The 17,852-nt window shown below is 42.9% G+C and overlaps 1 protein-coding gene across 2 annotated transcripts in view; it reads right to left on the bottom strand.

Moving 5' to 3' along the window:
• The window catches only part of SLX9 (SLX9 ribosome biogenesis factor), a gene marked incomplete at its 5' end in the record, with an annotated part of 33,258 nt that overhangs the window by 12,604 nt on the left and 2,802 nt on the right, over positions 1–17,852 (bottom strand). For both annotated transcript variants that reach the window (XM_083573174.1, XM_083573173.1), the window contains one exon: positions 70–138. In XM_083573174.1, the coding sequence (XP_083429300.1) occupies positions 70–138 (69 nt within the window). The remainder of the gene's footprint in view (positions 1–69; positions 139–17,852) is intronic.

Here is a 17,852-nt window from a genome sequence, read left to right as displayed (position 1 = left end):
GGTAAAAGTCTAAGCACTGAAGAGTTAGCTGTCTTCTGTGAAAACAGGATTCATCAAAAAAAGACTTACTTTGCAACCACCTCTCCTTTCGCAGCTTCATTTTTTCTTTCTTAGGCAAAAGTACCTTTTCATCTTCACCTGAAAAATCAAACAGATGTAACAATAAGTGAATGGCATTCAAAAGAGTATCCTTTATTACTGATAAAAGTGCCTAAAATATGCTAGCCACTGTACAGAAATCAAAGCAGGCTCACAAAAACAAGACAGAAAATGGCAATTGGGAGGAAAAGGAGAAAACATGGCATTATAAAACCATCAAAATATTCCAAAGATCATATTGAGGTGAGAAAATACGTAGGTGAACCATCTGTTCTCATTGTATACTTTAGGAGAGAATATAGCTTTAAATGCCAAACCTATAGGATCGATTACAACAGCAGACTTGCAATGTTAACAACCTTATTTAAACCTTAGAGAGAATAAAGAGGCTCCCCTTCTCAGCACTTGCTAATTTAGTATTATTTTTTTCTATGCATTTAGGCCCAAGTTCATCCAAAAGTTACACTAACTTATGTTAGTGCTATTTTAAACCCAGAGCCACTGTGATGGGAACAAAAGGGATTTAGACAGGTAGGGCACACCTGCCATCCCATCCACTTTGGCTCACAAGGCACATCCTGGTAAGGATGCGGCCCATGGAGCCAAAAAGGTCCGTCCCATCTTCATCCCCAATGAGCCCAGCTCTGCAGCCTAGCTATGGAGAACCAATTGGGACTGACCTGCCTCCTGAAGGGTTAGGTTCTACAAGCTTCAAGAAAGGGTGTAGCGGCCCACAGGGAAAATATAAAGTCCACACGTTTCTTGATGTATCAGGGTGGAAGTTACCAAAAATTAACCTAGAAGGATAACTTTATATCTTGTCTTTCACACTGCAAGCTTCTTGAGGCAGACATCTGTCTCTTTTCGTAAAACTCTGCAAGATGCCCTGCATGGTATGATGGTACACAGAGAATGTTCTGGGGGAAATCCTACGGCAAGAGCTTCTGAGATGAGCAATGCAGAATGCAATGGAGCTCCCTGGACTCTCTGTTGGCCAGCTGTGTGTGGTCAGTGAACTAGAGAGACTAGGATAGTCCCCTGAATGTTCCCAGTAAATTGGAGTATTAAAGTCCAGTGCCTCCTTCCCAAAGCCCTGGAAGCTTCTCCCGGAATAGAGGAGGAGGAAGGGAGGGAGGGTGGAATGATGCTCAGGTACCTGATGTTGGTGCCCCTGCCATCACCCTTGCAAGCTGGCACCTCTGGCCCTAATTGTTTCCCTAGGAAAACTTCCACCACAAAAGACTGCTTCTGATGTTAAGTCCCTGGCTCTGCATATGTATGTTGACATGACTTGCTCATCCCGGCTGAAGCTGGCTGAGCCAGGGCAGGTTGAAGCCTCGCCAAAGGGGCACTCCAGTGGCGTGGGTGGGTGGGCAGAACCAGAGGTGAGATCTTCAGCTGAGTCATGTGACCTAGAAACCCAGCACAGAACACTCTTATGAAGGCTTGTTTCCCCTCTGCCAAACTCAGGCAGAGCAGCAGCTCTGCTGCTGAAGAGAGTTTGGCTCTTGTCTAACTTTACTCTAGTTTAATTTACACCGGCTTGCTTTATGCCACTTTCTTGTGCATGGGATTGCTCCCCCACTAACTGTTAAATTATCAGGGAGGAAAATATGAGAGTCCTAAAGAGAGGTTTGAATGACACACATGACAACACATTTCTGCTTTGCAAGTTGCACATTGTGGTGTTAGGTTGGTCACAGTGAATGCTGCATGTAAAACCCATTTCAGTTAATATCTCATCACATTTTCTTAATAAGAACGTTAAAGAGGAGAATAAAGATAAAACATAAAAAATATTTTCATCAGTTGAGGTGGAAAAAAAGAATAAAATTTATTTTGATATGCAAGGAGTTAAGAACATGTAGTTTGTAACTGTTGGGCAAATGCTGAATGTTTAGTCAATCCAGGATTATTTTATGCAAAGCATCAATGAATACCCCAACATCAGCTAGCTGGGCAGCCAGACAAGGCTTATCCATAAGCAAGAGATGAGTTCTCTTTACTCAGGAGCACCCCATGTGGGCAGAGAAATAATTGTATTTAAAAGGGGAGAGCAAGGTTGGCTGCTAGGGAAGACAGATTATGGCAATGCAACTGAACACCCCAATCCAGCGCAGGGAGAGGGTTCACACACTACCCCAGGGATAAGTAACCTCTGACCTTTGACTCCAGTTCCCATTAGCCCCAACTAGACTGGTCAATGGTTGGTCTGGAGGGCTACAAGTTCCCTGCATTACCCTTTCCAAAACCTAAAAGAGAAAGGGAGACTGAGTGGGATCTCCCAATCCTTTATTCCCCCTGCCCCTGGTATTATTTCTGGATTCTCTGTTTCTCTCCCCCCCCCCTTATATCTCTTTTTATAACAGCCAGCATGTGCACACAGAGGGCATTTGAGGATTGCTAAGGCTTACCCGTACTTTCAGTCGATATCTGTGAAAGAGCATTTTCATTAGCAGCATATTGATTTTCCAAGCTGTGCACCTCAGCTATAATCTGCCCCGTTGAATGCTTTAGCATAGATCCTAATCCAGCATAGCCAGATATCTGTGAAGGGCAAAGTCAGCGTGCTTCACAACAACTATGCAACAGAATAAAAACCATAGCCTGCTGCAACTAGGAGACTAGAAGTAGTTATGCTATTCAGTATTTGCAAAAGAAACTAATTATTGTTAAAAGAATAAAGCAGCCTTGTAAATAAACTCCCCGACGTTACAGCAATTTCTTTTTTTAAAACAATAACCTGTTTTTTATTCATTAGCTGGGCACTCCTCCCTCCTTTTCCAGGGCCTTTTATGTATCAAAAGCAGGTGAATAAAAAAATAGTGTTCCCTTTCTCCTTTGCACATCCCACTGCCAATCCTGAGCTGGATTTGTGTGAAGACGACACTCCTGCTGCACATCCATCTCCTGGCAAAAGCACTGACTGCTTTCTCCCTCTGCCACCAGTCCACTGTTTTTCTATGCTAGATGCATAGGAGGTTTACCTGCAGCTCATCTAGCACTGAGATGCAGCAGGCTGGCAGCATTTCTTTTTTTCCTCCACTTCCAGCCCTCTTGATTTCTACACTGGAAGTGTAAGAGGGAGTTTTGCCTACTGCAGGTTCAGCATCATAACACTCCATGTCTCCACCAGGAGCCGTCTTGGTTTCTGTGCTGGGCAAAGAGGAGGGGCTCACAACAGAGATGAAATGAAATGAGGTGCCACAGGAGGGCCCTTTCTATCCCTCGTTCTGCTTGGATTCTGCACTAGACAGGGAGGAGACAACAGATCTTCTTCCACACCCAGCAAAGAAATGCAGCAGGCTGTCAGAAGAGAAGCTGAATGTGGCACCACTCTTCTGGCAGCTCATCCTGCTGGGTGAAGTCCTTAGTTGCTCCTTTATGATGACAAGTCAATCAGTTAAAAACAAGGCTAGACAAGAGGTTCTGAAAAGGGATCCCTTCCCCCTCTAGCTCTATGCAAGCCTTGCCAAATGCCAAGCCAAGCAGGTACAGGGGCTCAGGTGAAAAACATGCAATGCTTTTGGCAATGCTCTCTCACAAAGTAGGTTCCAGTTTACAAAAAAGCTCAAGCCACAACTACTTTTTATCCTTAAGATGGCACATGACTCTTTGCCAGGGGTCAGCAACCTTTTTCAGTCGTGGGTCGGTCCACCGTCCCTCAGACCATGTGGTGGGCCGGACTATATTTTGGAAAAAAAACAATGAACTAATTCCTATGACCCACAAATAACCCAGAGATGCATTTTAAATAAAAGGACACATTCTACTCATGTAAAAACACCAGGCAGGCCCCATAAATAACCCAGAGATGCATTTTAAATAAAAGGACACATGCTACTCATGTAAAAACACGCTGATTCCCGGACCATCTGCGGGCTGGATTTAGAAGGCGATTGGGCCTTAGGTTGCCTACCCCTGCTCTTTGATGTGTCAGAATGCTGTCTTGTACTGACAGAAACACTCAAGAAATTTAAGAACTGCTGTCTTTTATTGCCACAATTCAGTCCCCAATTGTGCAAATCAGCCAGCCAGCAAACTTGTGGCCAACAACCATTTTGTACCAACAAACAAGGGATGCACACTTATTTATACAAGACGATGCAAACACTGCTGTAGATGCTTGTAATGAAAGTCTAGTCATAAAGTAGGGGCCTGAAAATACTTCTCTCTGTGGCAAGATTGCTTATTTCAATTCCAAGTTTTCTACTATTCTATGATAGCAGACCTAAGCTGGCACTGTGAATCAGTGTATAATCTGAGCAATTTAGCACCAGGCAAGTTTTTGAATGGCTTATATTGCTAGTGCTGTATCTCCTGACATTCAAGTATGATTGCTGACATGTGATTAGATATGTCAAAGTATGTGTGAGAGTGAAGGAACTGAATACATCTTCCTGCTAGCAACTGTTTAGTAGCAGTTGCTTAACTCTGCAGTCATAAAGCATAATTGCTCTGATTTACAAGGGGACATTCAGGCTTTTGGGGGGCGGTGGACAGGCTAGGGAAGTCCAACACACTGAATCAAAATCTCTCTCTCTCTCTCTCTCTCTCTCTCTCTCTCTCTCTCTCTCTCTCTCACACACACACACACACACACACACACATATCCTTGACAATGCTTTGCAATCAGGCATCTTCAGTCTTATCATTCAAGTTTTCATTTCCATGTTCAGGCACAATGGTAGAAACACCCCAGGAGAGAAGATAGGTACCATTTCTCTTCCACAGTCCTCCAGTCCTCCCAAACACCTTTTGAGGATCGGCAAAGCATAAGCACAGGCCAAAACACCCTACCAATTCAAGGACACTAGAATAGTGCACCCAAATCCCCTAAAACTCTGTGGCCACAACCACAATCTGGTAATTGAGAAACTAGCAAGTCAATGCTAAAAAGAAACATAGGGAAGGAGACCTGTGAATCCTCATTTGCCTTAGTTCCAAGAAATATCTGAAAACCATGCTCTATCGGGCTGTTCAAAGACAGAAAGGAATTATGAAGAAAAGATCATCACACTCATTTTGAGGAAAAGAAAACTGCATCTTAAAAGAAGTTCAAAGTGTTCAGTACACTTAACCTTAAATGCTGTAACACATCTTCTCCAAAAGAAATTGAATTTCATTTCCTTTACACCAACAGCACTCTGGTTACAGGTGAAGGTCTGAGGGAAAACACCAAACATTTATCATTATTACATGCCTATTTTACAGAAGGAACAGGCACGTGGGATGCTCATTTCTTTAAGTGGCCCGGTGTTTTGAGAAACAATTGAAGTCATTCTCCTCCAGCAACACCTTGCTTAAGTACCACGGCTCTGGAAAAGTCAAACAGCTCCATGTAACAACCTCTTGGCATCTCAGAGAAAAATGCCATCAGCATTTCTGTCAGTTGTAACCACAATAACAACAGACTAGAAGACACGTTATACTGAATGAGCCACCTTTCAATTATCTTCTTCAGAAAAATGAGTATGAGAGCACAGGGTGAGACTGTAATGCCATTATTCCTTGCAGAAGCAAGTATATGCCTGGACCCCACCCACCCTTAGTACAGAACAATCACAGAGTGCGCTTGCACTAAGATGGCTATCAAATTACAAAACTCCCTGCTCTTTCTGGTTTGAAATTCAAATCTCAGTTTCAAACGCAAAGCCTCACTTTACATAAACTAAATTGTTTAAAAAATAACCAACCTCTTTTGCAAAATCAAGGATTTGCCTTTGGCCAGAGAAGTCCTGCACAGGCTAGCCAAGCACAACCTGAAGCCCAATACTTATTGATTCCCTAAACCACATCCCCCCGTCCTCCTGTCCTCTCACTGGTTGCAATGATGACTCTCTGTGCAGAACAACAATGACAAACACAATTAAAAGCAGAAATAAGTTCATATCATAGTTTCTTCAACCACCTAAGTGCCTATTTCCTGCAAATTCCTGTCTGCCTGCTGTTTTGTTTACCTTGTCCAGTTTTAAGTTGAAAGAGCATGACCCATGAGACAAATAAGGCTGGGATAGCTCAATTGGTAGAGAAGCAGACTCTTAATCTCAGGGCCGCGAATTTGAGCCCCGTGTTAGGCAAAAGATTCCTGCATTGCAGAGGGTTGGACTAGATGACCCTCATGGTCCCTTCCAACTCAACATGATAACAATAATATGTCCTTCCAAACAATATTGTCCAGTCTCTTGAGCTCTACTGAAGTAGGCTCAGTTGTGCACGCTAGGTCCACTCTTGCAGGGTAAGAGAAGTATCAGAAGGGGAGCCTGGGAGACCTCAAGCAACACAGTCCAGCCTAAGAAGGTCAACACAAAATTAGCAAGGTTCTTGGGCTACATCTCAGGGATACTTACTTCACAAGAGTGAGAAGGCAGCCCTGTATCAGGAAGTTTTTAATGTTTGACTTTTACTATGTGTTTATATGTGCTGTAAGCCGCCAAGAGTTGCTGGGGAAATAATAATAATAATAATAATAATAATAATAATAATAATAATAATAATTATTATTATTATTAACATAGCAGTTTGAAAGCACACTAGTGCAGGTAGATAAATAGGTACCAGTGTGGCGGGAAGGTAAACGGCGTTTCCATGCGCTCTGGCTTCTGTCACGGTGTTCCAATGCACCAGAAGTGGTTGAGTCCTGCTGGCCTGGAAAGCTGAATGTGGACAAATGCTGGCTCCCTCAGCCTGAAAAGCGAGATGAGCGCCACAACCCCATAGTCGCCTTTGATTGGACTTAACCGTCCAAGGTCCTTTACCTTTACCTATTATTATTATTATTATTATTATTATTATTATTATTATTAATCATTTACCTGATATAGTATTTCTTATTTTAAAGGCATGACTGAAGTAGGCTGGCAATCTACCACTGGCAGCAACAGGAGTTTTACTGTGCTTGCAACAAAGAATACTGTATAAACCAGATATAAAATGAGAATTGAAACTGAGCACTTGGTGGTATGTTTGAAGATCATTCCCCACAGCTGACCTTGGACAGATTTCCTAAGTTTTATTAAATGGGATTTTATCACACACACACACACACACACACACACACACACACATCTTGCTTCTAATAACCCACCAGATTCACACTAAAATAATAATGAAGGGATGAAAGGTTGTAATCTGGGAATATTATGGCCTTGTGTCTGCCTAAATTGCTCTAAGTAGATTAGCTGACTTGACATGACATTAAGCTGAAATCTGTTCCTATTGCAGCTGCACAGAGAAAGCAACTTCACTTCTGTTTTGTGAATACTCACATTAAGTATTAGGCGTAGTTTCTTTGGAAGAGAATAGTGACATTTGGTAAATAAAACAATATGGAAAATAACAGAGGGCTAACTTCAAAGTATGAGGAATTCTGTTTAACAAAAAATAAACTAAAATACTACATTAACACGCATGTTCATGAAGCCTTTAGTTTGAGCAAAGACTTAAGGTTTTGTTTCTTTTTACAAAAATCACTCAAGTACCACAAAGCATAGAAATTGAAATGTTAGGACATTCACTCGACCTTCCTTGCTGTGTAAGCAGCAGACTCATACTACAGTCTCATACAGGGTGAGTCCTTTAAAAGAGGCCCCATGGATACAGAGTACACACAGTCCACGGGGCCTCTTAAAAGACTCACCCTGTATATTGTGCTTGCATACAATTTACCGGTAGCTGCAGTGCACTCACCCTTTTTTATAACAGTTGTTTTTATGAAAGTTTTTATCAGACTTAAGAAAGGTACATGCAACATCTCTGTTTTCAATTCATAGAGTCCTTTCCACAGGTCAGTTACATTCAGTGTGAGACACTGCTGCCATAGACATTGTGAGGTTGTGGGGGGGAGAGAGGAAATAGGCACATTTTCATGGTCTTTCTGCCCTCAGAAGTTTTGGTCACTGCTTCTGTTTTATACATTCATGTTTAAACGCCCAAGCATCATCACCTGCTCCCTCCACACAGGCATTACCTCCTACTCCACATAAACACACAAAGCAAGTTGTTGCTGGAATGTCATAGGATTCTGCTCTTCAGTTTAAAAAGTGGCAAGAGATTGGCTATTAAATTTCTTTAAATGTAAAAGCATTATATCTTATTAAAACTTCTTTTTTAAAAAAGGACTTGGCATTAAAGCCTTCTTAGCCTTAGGACTGTCTCATCCACCTCCACCAGCCTGGCCAGTTGACCCACCTGGACCAAAAGAGATAGAACAGGCTTTCCATTGGGGTTGGGATTTTGCCTGGGCAATAATGGTATTCCAACAGAGGCTGCTGAGGAGAACCAATGCCAGACCTCTTTCGTGTTCACTGAGAAACTGACCATCCATGCTGCCTACCTGTAAGTAACATGAGATCACTGTGCTGTCCTTAGTTGGAAGAGGCGGGGGGGGGGGCTGAGGAGGGTGTTTCTCTGCTGGCTCTGCCTATATGGGAAGCAAAGTGTCGGAAGGAGGCTCCACCCCTCCTTAAAGGATGCCTCACGGACGGGAGAACAATTCTGAGGTTGGGAAAGCAAGACAGATGGGGCAAGACAACTTTGCTAGGCTGTGATCAAACCCAATGGCACTGCAACCCAACTGATTTCCGGTTCTACAAACGAGGCAGAGGTTATTTACAACATATCCCTTTTCCACTAAAAATGAATTCTAACAACAAAGTATTGGGTTCTTGTTTGAGCTTGTTATTCTCATTTAAGGCCATAGGCACCTGAAACAGTGCACACGGTAGCTAGCTGAGAATTAAATATCTGAGATGCAGTCTCATTCTTGTTTCACTCCTTCTTGCATATTTAGGATGACCACTTGGCACAAACCACACAGGTGGCCTACAGTGCCTATAGCTTTCCCATGGGGGTCAGTCTGACTCTCCAGAACGAAAGCAGTTCTCCACAGCAACTCCACCTGCCTTATTTCATTCCTCTCTTGTGGCTCTCCAAGGAGGCATCCATACATAATTCAAAACCTATCAGTTCTATAGTAATTAAGCCAATTGATTTGAACTCTGTTAAACTGACCTTCCTATCCGCTTACCACCTGACCTCCAAACATGCAGCAGTTTCTCTATGCAGGTCAACTGAGTGCTCTGGTATCTCATTTCCTCAGGCAGTTACAATGTAGTCAAGAATGACCTGTCCATTCAAAACTTCTTCTCATAAAAACCAAAAAACACCTTTTTGCAAACCACCTCTAGATTTTCTTACAGGAAAGGGGAATATAAATCAAGCAGTATATAAATGTTGTGAAATAACTACGTAAAATAAATCCCCAAAGAAGATTAGGCACACCCCTTAATCTCACTCACAGCACTTGCTTTCCAAATAGAAACTGCACAATCGACCTGAAATCAGATTGGGACACCACCGAAAAGCTTTCACTGAATGCTGCAGAGTCTGCATTTGCCCCATGAAGAGATAAAATCCCACATTGTTTGATTTAAGAGAAAGGCCATTTAGCCTTAGACAATTCACTTCTTTAGAACTGAATGGCAGAGCCTGTGCCAGCCAGGATTTAAAAGAAGAGAACAAAATGTGCAGAGTACTCCTTGCACATTGATGCGGCACTGCTTAGTTTCAGGGAAGGTGTATTTTCTTTGCAAAATACTAAAGCAAATGGGGTCCTTAGGCAGAACATCTGTTTTCCCCAACGAAATCACTTTGCAGAGCAGTTATTCCTAGTTCGCCCCTTCTGCTGACCATCCCCTCAAGGAGTGTTCTTCTTCAGGGCTCTAAGCAGCCTGAAACAGGAGTCTGGGTGGGTGGGTGTTCAGACCTCTCAACGTTGGAGCTGGAGAGACTCCTTTAGCTTTAATCTATTTTCTATTCTGGGATCTTTACATACAGCAAGGGAAGTATTTCACGGCACAGATGGGGAGACTTGAGGATATGTTCTGTACAGTGGTACCTCATGTTATAGACTGGATCTGTTCCGGAGGCCTGTCCGTAACGTGAAATGTCCGCAAGTCGAAGTGCTGTGTCTGTGCAGGTGCACGGTGCGATTTGGCGCTTCTGCACATGCACAAGAGGCGAAACCCGGAAGTAACCCGTTCCGGAAGGGTTGCCACAGGACGTAACGCAAAAAGATGAAACATGAAGCGGATGCAACACGAGGTATGACTGTAATGTAATGAGAAAGACATTTCTCTGTCTCCCTCTGCCCATATCAGTCCCTCATCTGATACGCTAACATTCTCTGTCTCAAATGGTGCCAACCAGAAACTGATATACATTCTGCCAGACACTGGATTCCTCTCCTGTCACCCCCAACTGCACAAACCTTGGGATAGAGGTATTCCAAGAGAAAATAAATGATGAAACTCAACATTTCAGCATATCCTGCCCCCAAACATGCCAGGGGTCCCTCTGGAGCAGACTGTGCATGGCGCAGGAGACTAGGGGGGAAAGGAAGGGGAAACCCATCCATGCAACACTGGATGTCACCCTTTCAGCTTTCTACGTCACACGTGGGGCCCTGCAATAACATTCAGCAGTGGAGAATGTGTCTGTTCAATGTTCCAGCCCCCCCATTCCATCCCTGCTTTCTTCCCTGGCCCCCATCAGCGCCCTCTTCTTCTTTGCGTACTCAACCGAACCTACAATGTGAGGATAAAAGCAAAACAGCACTGCAGGGATTTATTTAAAAGGTTCATATCATGCTTTAATCACGAATGCTTTCAGGGCAGCTTACATCATGAACTATATCAGAATAATAAAAAACTAATAAAAACAACAATTAAAACTCACATCAGAATAGAAATTAAGAAAAACAGCATATTATGAAAAAAGTTTTCATAAAGGTCCACTCATCCAATAAAGCTAGAACATCTGGTTTTCCAGGAATGGTTTCAGTTGGTGTGGAGATTACCATACTTCTGGAGTCAACCAAACCACAGGGAACATGTTCCATAGTCAGGATGCTAACCCAGAAGAGGCCCTTTCTCACACTGCCACCAAATGCATCATTTCTTGCGGTGGAACACGGAGAAGGGTCTCCACGGTTGATTTTAAAACACAGGTAAATTGGACAGGGTGGGTGGGAGATGGCACCAATAGCTTAAAGTTAAAGCTCTCCTCCTGCCAAAGCAAAAATAAACTCTAAAAAGGATCTAATGTTCTGAGGAGTGAAAGATAAAAAGGACTAGTGGAGATGCTTTGCTGAAAGGATTGCCTGGAGCAACCTGCCTCCCCTTTTCCAAGTAGCAGAAAAGGATGCAAATGCTCACCAGTGATGCTAAATATTCCACTGAAGATGGAGGACATGGAGGTGCAGACGGAAGCTGAGGGCCTGCAGTTTCCCAATTTCTGGAGGGAATTCCTAACCCAATGGTAAATGAACCCTGCCTATCACTGCCTTAAACAGAGGGCACACAGGATTGCCACACATGAACCACCAAGGCTTAATGTTTCTAAACCTTGCTCTCCATAAAGACACCATTTCAAAAGAAGCATATACTGGCAATCCAGGAAAGCCCTCAGCAGAGGGCCGAGGGGGGCACTTTTCAGAAAGCAGCACTGCACAACAACATGAAGAGACACTGATAGTGACAATTTTGTGAAATGACACCAGGTAACATCACCATCATTATTGTATTGCTGTGTCGTTACTACTACTGTTTTTATTATGGCTATCCTAAACATTTTATGCACTAAAAAGAACCCTATTTCAGACATTGCCCTTGATTTGTTAAGTCTTTCTAATAAATTGCACAGAAAGGATCTATTTATTTCACAACTATACGTCAAGAGTTAAGCCAGCAATCTGCAGCTGTTGTGCAGGGAGCTGAACAGAATTCTGGGTTATGAAATGCTGTGGAACAGAAAATAGGAACCAGCATCTTTATCTGAGCCAGGTAGCCACTCTGGAAATGAAAACACGACGGCTTTCTCTTATCTGATTATCCACTTCACCACTACATGAAAGAAGATAAAATTTAAATCTCTACACATGCCAACTGATACTGCGATAGGACAGCCGATCTGTTTCACATTTGTTATTTTTACAAGAATATTAGCCAAGCAGGTGCTGGCCAATCTTTAGACCATTCCAAGATTTCACATGCCTGATTGGGAGCAGTGCTCCAGGCTATGATGCATCCTCATGACAGTGTTACTCTTTCCCCTTTTTATTATGCTCTGGAAGAACAAGCTGCCATGGGTACAAGAACAGATCATGATGGTACACGAAGGAGAGAAACATTACAGCACTTTGGGAGAGGTGCATAAGTCCAGTACCAAAATAAAATGTTTGTTTCAGCAGCACTATGCAGAGATTTATCACTAGTGTAGATGAGCAGAAAGACAGAACAAGAGATAGTTGAGGAAAGCCCACTGTTAAACACACCACCCAATCCTAGACTTCAGATGCTGACATCTTGAGTTTACAACATCTTGAAGAGTTATTTGAATGTCCAAAGGTCACTGCCAACTCCACACAATCACGGTTCCAATCTTGATCTTTTAACATACCCCTGTGCTTTATGTCAGGGGAAGGGAACCTCAAAGGTCCTCTGTCTTCCATGGGCCCACATCTGACAGCACAGTCCAAGAAGGCAGAGATTCACATCTGGGATGCTGGAAGTACAGCTTTATTTCCTATCTGCTGCTTCACAGGCCTGCTTCCACCCAGGCCCTAGGCTGCTCTCACCAATATGTAAGATCTTTCAGTGGGCTTCCCTGTGATTTGAAAATCACACCTAATAAGAGATATAAGCCAGACTGTAAAAGTTTGCCATATTTTTTTTCTAACAGTCAAGTTTAATATGATTTATAAACCACTGTCAATAGTAGTTAAACAAAGTTAAACGAAACAGATCCCCACTGAAAGTCTATAATCTAAACACTACAGAAAAAGAAAAAACAAAGAGAGGAAAGGAGGGGTTGAACTGAACATAAATCCAATCAAAAGCACTAAAAAATTGCAAACATTCATATAATACATCCAAATTATTATGAAGTGTGCCTCAGATATGGAAGAAGGCATTTCATGGGCCAAAGCCAGAAGCAGCTAAATGGCACTAATTTACTTTTGAATATTAGTTGCCAAACAGCTCACAATCTTTAATTTATTTTTGGGGAAGATGCAACTACAGTGGTACCTTGATTAAGTTTTAATCCTTTAAAGCCCTAAATCATGGTTAGGCAAACTAAGGCCCGGGGGCCAGATCCGGCCCAATCGCCTTCTAAATCCAGCCCGCAGATAGTCTGGGAATCAGTGTGTTTTTACATGAGTAGAATGTGTCCTTTTATTTAAAATGCATCTCTGGGTTATTTGCGGGGCATAGGAATTCGTTCTTTTCATAGAATCATAGAATCATAGAGTTGGAAGAGACCACAAGGGCCATCAAGTCCAACCCCCTGCCAAGCAAAATATAGTCCGCCCCTTCAAAATATAGTCCCCCCCCCTTCAAAATATAGTCCGGCCCCACACAAGGTCTGAGGGACAGTGTAATGGTCCCCTGCTGAAAAGGTTTGCTGATGGTTCCAGCCCTGTATACCTGAAGGAGTGTTTCCACCCCCATCATTCAGCTCTGAGGGCCTTGTGGCAGTTCCCTCCCTGCGAGAAGTGAGGTTACAGGCAACCAGGTAGAGGGCCTTCTCAGTCGTGCCCACCCTGCGGAACGCCCTTCCGTCAGATGTCAAGGAAATACACAACTATATGACTTTTAGAAGGCATCTGAAGGCAGCCCTGCACAGGGAAACTTTTAATGTTTGATGTCTCACTGTTTTTTTTTATATTTTGTTGGGAGCTGCCCAATGTGGTTGGGGCAACCCGGTCAGATAGGTGGGGTACCAATAATAAAATTATGATGATGAGGTTTTGTTAGGCTTTCAGGTACTAATGGGTTAAGTATGTTTAATGCTGCTGCGAACTATGCTTTAATGTACCTTTATTTATTTTATTTACCTTATTATTTATTTATTTTAATGTTGTGTTTATTATGAAATACATTTTATCTTATTTTCATAAAATGCTCGTCCAAGGAAAGGAATGCCTAAAAAAATGCCTTAAAAAATGACTGGCAAAAACAGCTGGAAGTGGGGAAGCAGCCTGAGAAAGAACTGTGAGCAGAGGTGTGTCCTGCTTGCCACTCTTTGCACCTCCTGTTCAGGCAAAACAGCTCTACCTCTGGGCTCAAGACAAAGGGGTAGGTCACCCGCCCCCCACTTCCTATAAAAGAACGGTGGAAAATATTTTAGATGTTAACTTGATTTTTAGCCTCATGCATAACCTTTCACTGCCTAGCAGCACTTTAAAAGAGTTCATATCCGTATGAGTCACACATCACTATACTCAAGCATCACTAGGATGCAATGGTGAATAGGCAGCATGCTGGTGCATGGGGCAAAAACTACACAGGCTTCCTCAGCTCCAGACAGCCAGGGTCTTGCGCTTGCAGGCCAGATGGGAAAAGGCTTGTGAGGCAGGGAGCAGGTCTTCCAGGGCTCACAGCCAAGGCTTTGTCCATAAACAACCACAGCAGTGTTCAAACAAATTATATTTAGCATGTCAAATGTGTACAGTAATTTAAATGTAGGGCTTATTCAGCTTTGCAAATGAATACAAACAGCAACCATTTTTGCCAGCCCCTCTGGCACCTACGCATGTGCCAAACAGTGGACAGAGACACTCTTCCCTGACAGAGCTGCTACTTGCCTATCCTCCTCTCCAGCTGGTTGTGAGGAAGATAAGTTAGTACTAGTTCTGGAGTTTGCTTTGCTTCTCCTCCTTCCCAATCCTGTTTCATCACATCTCTGAGACTATGCAAGCCTGCGGGGAGGGACTGGATCACTGTAAACCACTATGGAAGCCTTTTTGGGCTGAAGAATGGGGTAAAAATCCTTCAAATAAATAAGTAAATCTAGGGCAAATGAGTGGCTAAAACTAAATGCATTATGTAAATTCCAAGACCTGAACTGCTGGAATAAACAGCAAGGCTTGAAAATTTTGCTTCTGGTATGCAGAATAAATGTTGCCACCTGCTGACAGAAAACGAAGAAGAGGAAGGGCTCATCCACACAGCTGTTTAATGTGCATAGCAGGCGTCCTGAACCTCCATTAGTTTTCCATTGTCCATGAGGTTCTCTTCTGGCTCACTGCTTTCCCCTCCCTCAAAGAGGATTTTTTCACATCCTCTTGTTTTTGGAGTACCCATGGTATGAGAAAATGAAGGACAAGCAAAGGGAAAGTGTAGGAGGACACTGAGCTGGGGGAGAACATCACATGGACAACAGAGAATTAATGGTGGTAGAGGAAGATTAAAAGGTAAAGGTACCCCTGACTGTTAGGTCCAGTCACAGACGACTCTGGGGTTGCGCACTCATCTCACTCTATAAGCCTAGGGAGCCGGCGTTTGTGTGCAGACAGTTTTCCAGGTCATGTGGCCAGCAGGACTAAGCCACTTCTTAGTCATGAGAACCAGAACAGCGCACGGAAATGCCATTTACCTTCCTGCCGGAGCGGTACCTATATATCTACTTGCACTTTAATGTGCTTTTGAACTGCTAGGTTGGAAGGAGCTGGGACCGAACAACGGGAGCTCACCCTGTCGCGGAGATTCGAACCACCGACCTTCTGATCAGCAAGCCCTAGGCTCTGTGGTTTAGACCACAATGCCACCCACGTCCCCAGAGGAAGATTACTATCCACATTAAACAACAGTATGGATTGGACTACAGGGGGTTGGACAAGAGGACCCTGAGGGTCCCTTCCATGAGCCTCAAGAGAAAGGGTGTAAACAAAACCAAGCACACCAAGACCTATGAAGATTGTGAAGACCTGCCATCATGCTGGAAGATACCAATAAAACTTGAGATTCATTAGTTAATGAGATCATTTAAGTTTTTATGCAACACACACACATCAATCTATTGTGATGCTGAGAACCTCCACTAAGAGAACTGCTCATTCCCACACTGAAGCATCCAAATTTTCACTCACTGTGGCAAGTGTGCTATTTCCACTTACCATAGAAAACCCCAGCTTCCTTCCTAACCCTGCCACTTCAGATGGGAGCAGGTATTGTCCCACTGGTTGCACAGCACTGGCTAACACGGAATTGCATTTGCCCGATGAAATGCAGAGCATTCTAGATTAGTGCCTTGCTATATGAAATGTTATCATTACAAACTATAGATGCAACTTGAGATCAGGAAAGTAACAGCTGCCACATTCCTTATTAAGCACTTGAACCTCTCTAAGGCCATGAGTATTACCAGGCCATAATTAAAATGAAAATACTGTATACAATTGTACCTTGGTTTTTGAACAGCTTAGTTCTCAAACGTTTTGGCAAGAGTGTTCCGGTTTGCGAACTATTTTTGGAATCCGAACGTCTGACAGGGCTTCTGCACTTTGGTTTTCGAACGTTTTGGAAGTCAAACAGACTTCTGGTACGGATTCCGTTCAACTTCCAAGGTATGACTGTACTTAAAAATCTATTCTCATGAGCTAGAAGCTAGACTCTCAATTGTTAAACGCCTTTCACCAACATTTCAGATTATATGACTATTAATACTAACATTTTTCTTCTTGAAATAAGGAACATTGAGTCCCACTCTCTCCAACTAAAAAATAGCGCAGGGTCCAGCTCAATAATAAGCTCATCTGCAGCTGTGATCTCCAAGGCGCCTGTGCATCCCAGGGAGGAAAAACAGATTACTAAACATAATATTTCAATTTTATATTACCCTGCAAAACCAAAATGTTAATAATGCAGAGAACAGCTATAACAGCGACCTTTGTGGGCATTTACTAGACAAAAGCTTAATGCATTTTGAACACTGAAATAGAAACTGCTTTTATTACATACATCATAAGCTTTCATTTTCATTCTGAATGGCTTATCTCTCATGCTTTAGTTTTAATTTTAAATCAGAAATATTTATATCTGAAGAGCTCAGAAGCAACTGTCAGTAAGTCACAGAATGTATTTTACTGTACTTCTTGCAAACCTTTAAACACAAGGAAGCATCATTCTGCAAGGCCAAGGAACGGTGACTCTTCGGCTCAAGCCTTCCACCTCCCCTGACCTGCTCTGACATGGCCACAAGCAGATCCAATGCGTGCACTTTTGTTCTCAAACTCACTTGCATTCCCTACTACATCCAAACTCAAAAAAATCTATTTAATTTGTAAACAGTTTGCCCCTGGCTTCATCCACCCAGTTTTAAACTAATCCGTTTTCCTGACTTTAGATTTAAAAAGTTGGTTTAAAAGCACATCCTCCTCACAGGGGTGCTAGACGAGGAGAGGGAACAGGGGAAGAGCAGAAAATTGAGGCTTGTGCACACAGCCTAAGAACAGAAGAACAGCCGGGTCCAGGACACTTCCTTGGCTGCGCCTCCCTCTCACAATAAGCTACAGTTTAGTGTTAAATGCAAAAGGTCAGGTGATTTGAGAAACCAAGTTACAGTGTGCACGGATGCACTGCCTGAATTTCCACAGGGCAACACATTATGCATTTTCATTATTGCAAAAAATAAAAATAAAAAAAATTAACATTCATAACATAACGGGAAACCTCTCAAAACAATTCAAAAGCAGAAGCCGCCCATGACGCTGCTTTGGCAAGCTAGCGATGATAAGGGCTCCCACCCAATTAATGACTCAGTCCTAGCACAAGGATCCAAGAGGCATCTCACAAGTAGCGCATAATGCCCCGCCCCCCCAAGGATGAGAAATGACTCTCCTCTTCTTCTGTCTCCCCTCCCCTCTGGCTTGGACCATACACAAGCCTTCCAATTTATACTTGGTGTTTTGC

This window comes from Podarcis filfolensis (genome assembly GCF_964270895.1).
Source record: "Podarcis filfolensis genome assembly, chromosome: 1".
NCBI lineage: Eukaryota > Metazoa > Chordata > Lepidosauria > Squamata > Lacertidae > Podarcis > Podarcis filfolensis.
This window is presented reverse-complemented; position numbering and strand designations above follow the sequence as displayed.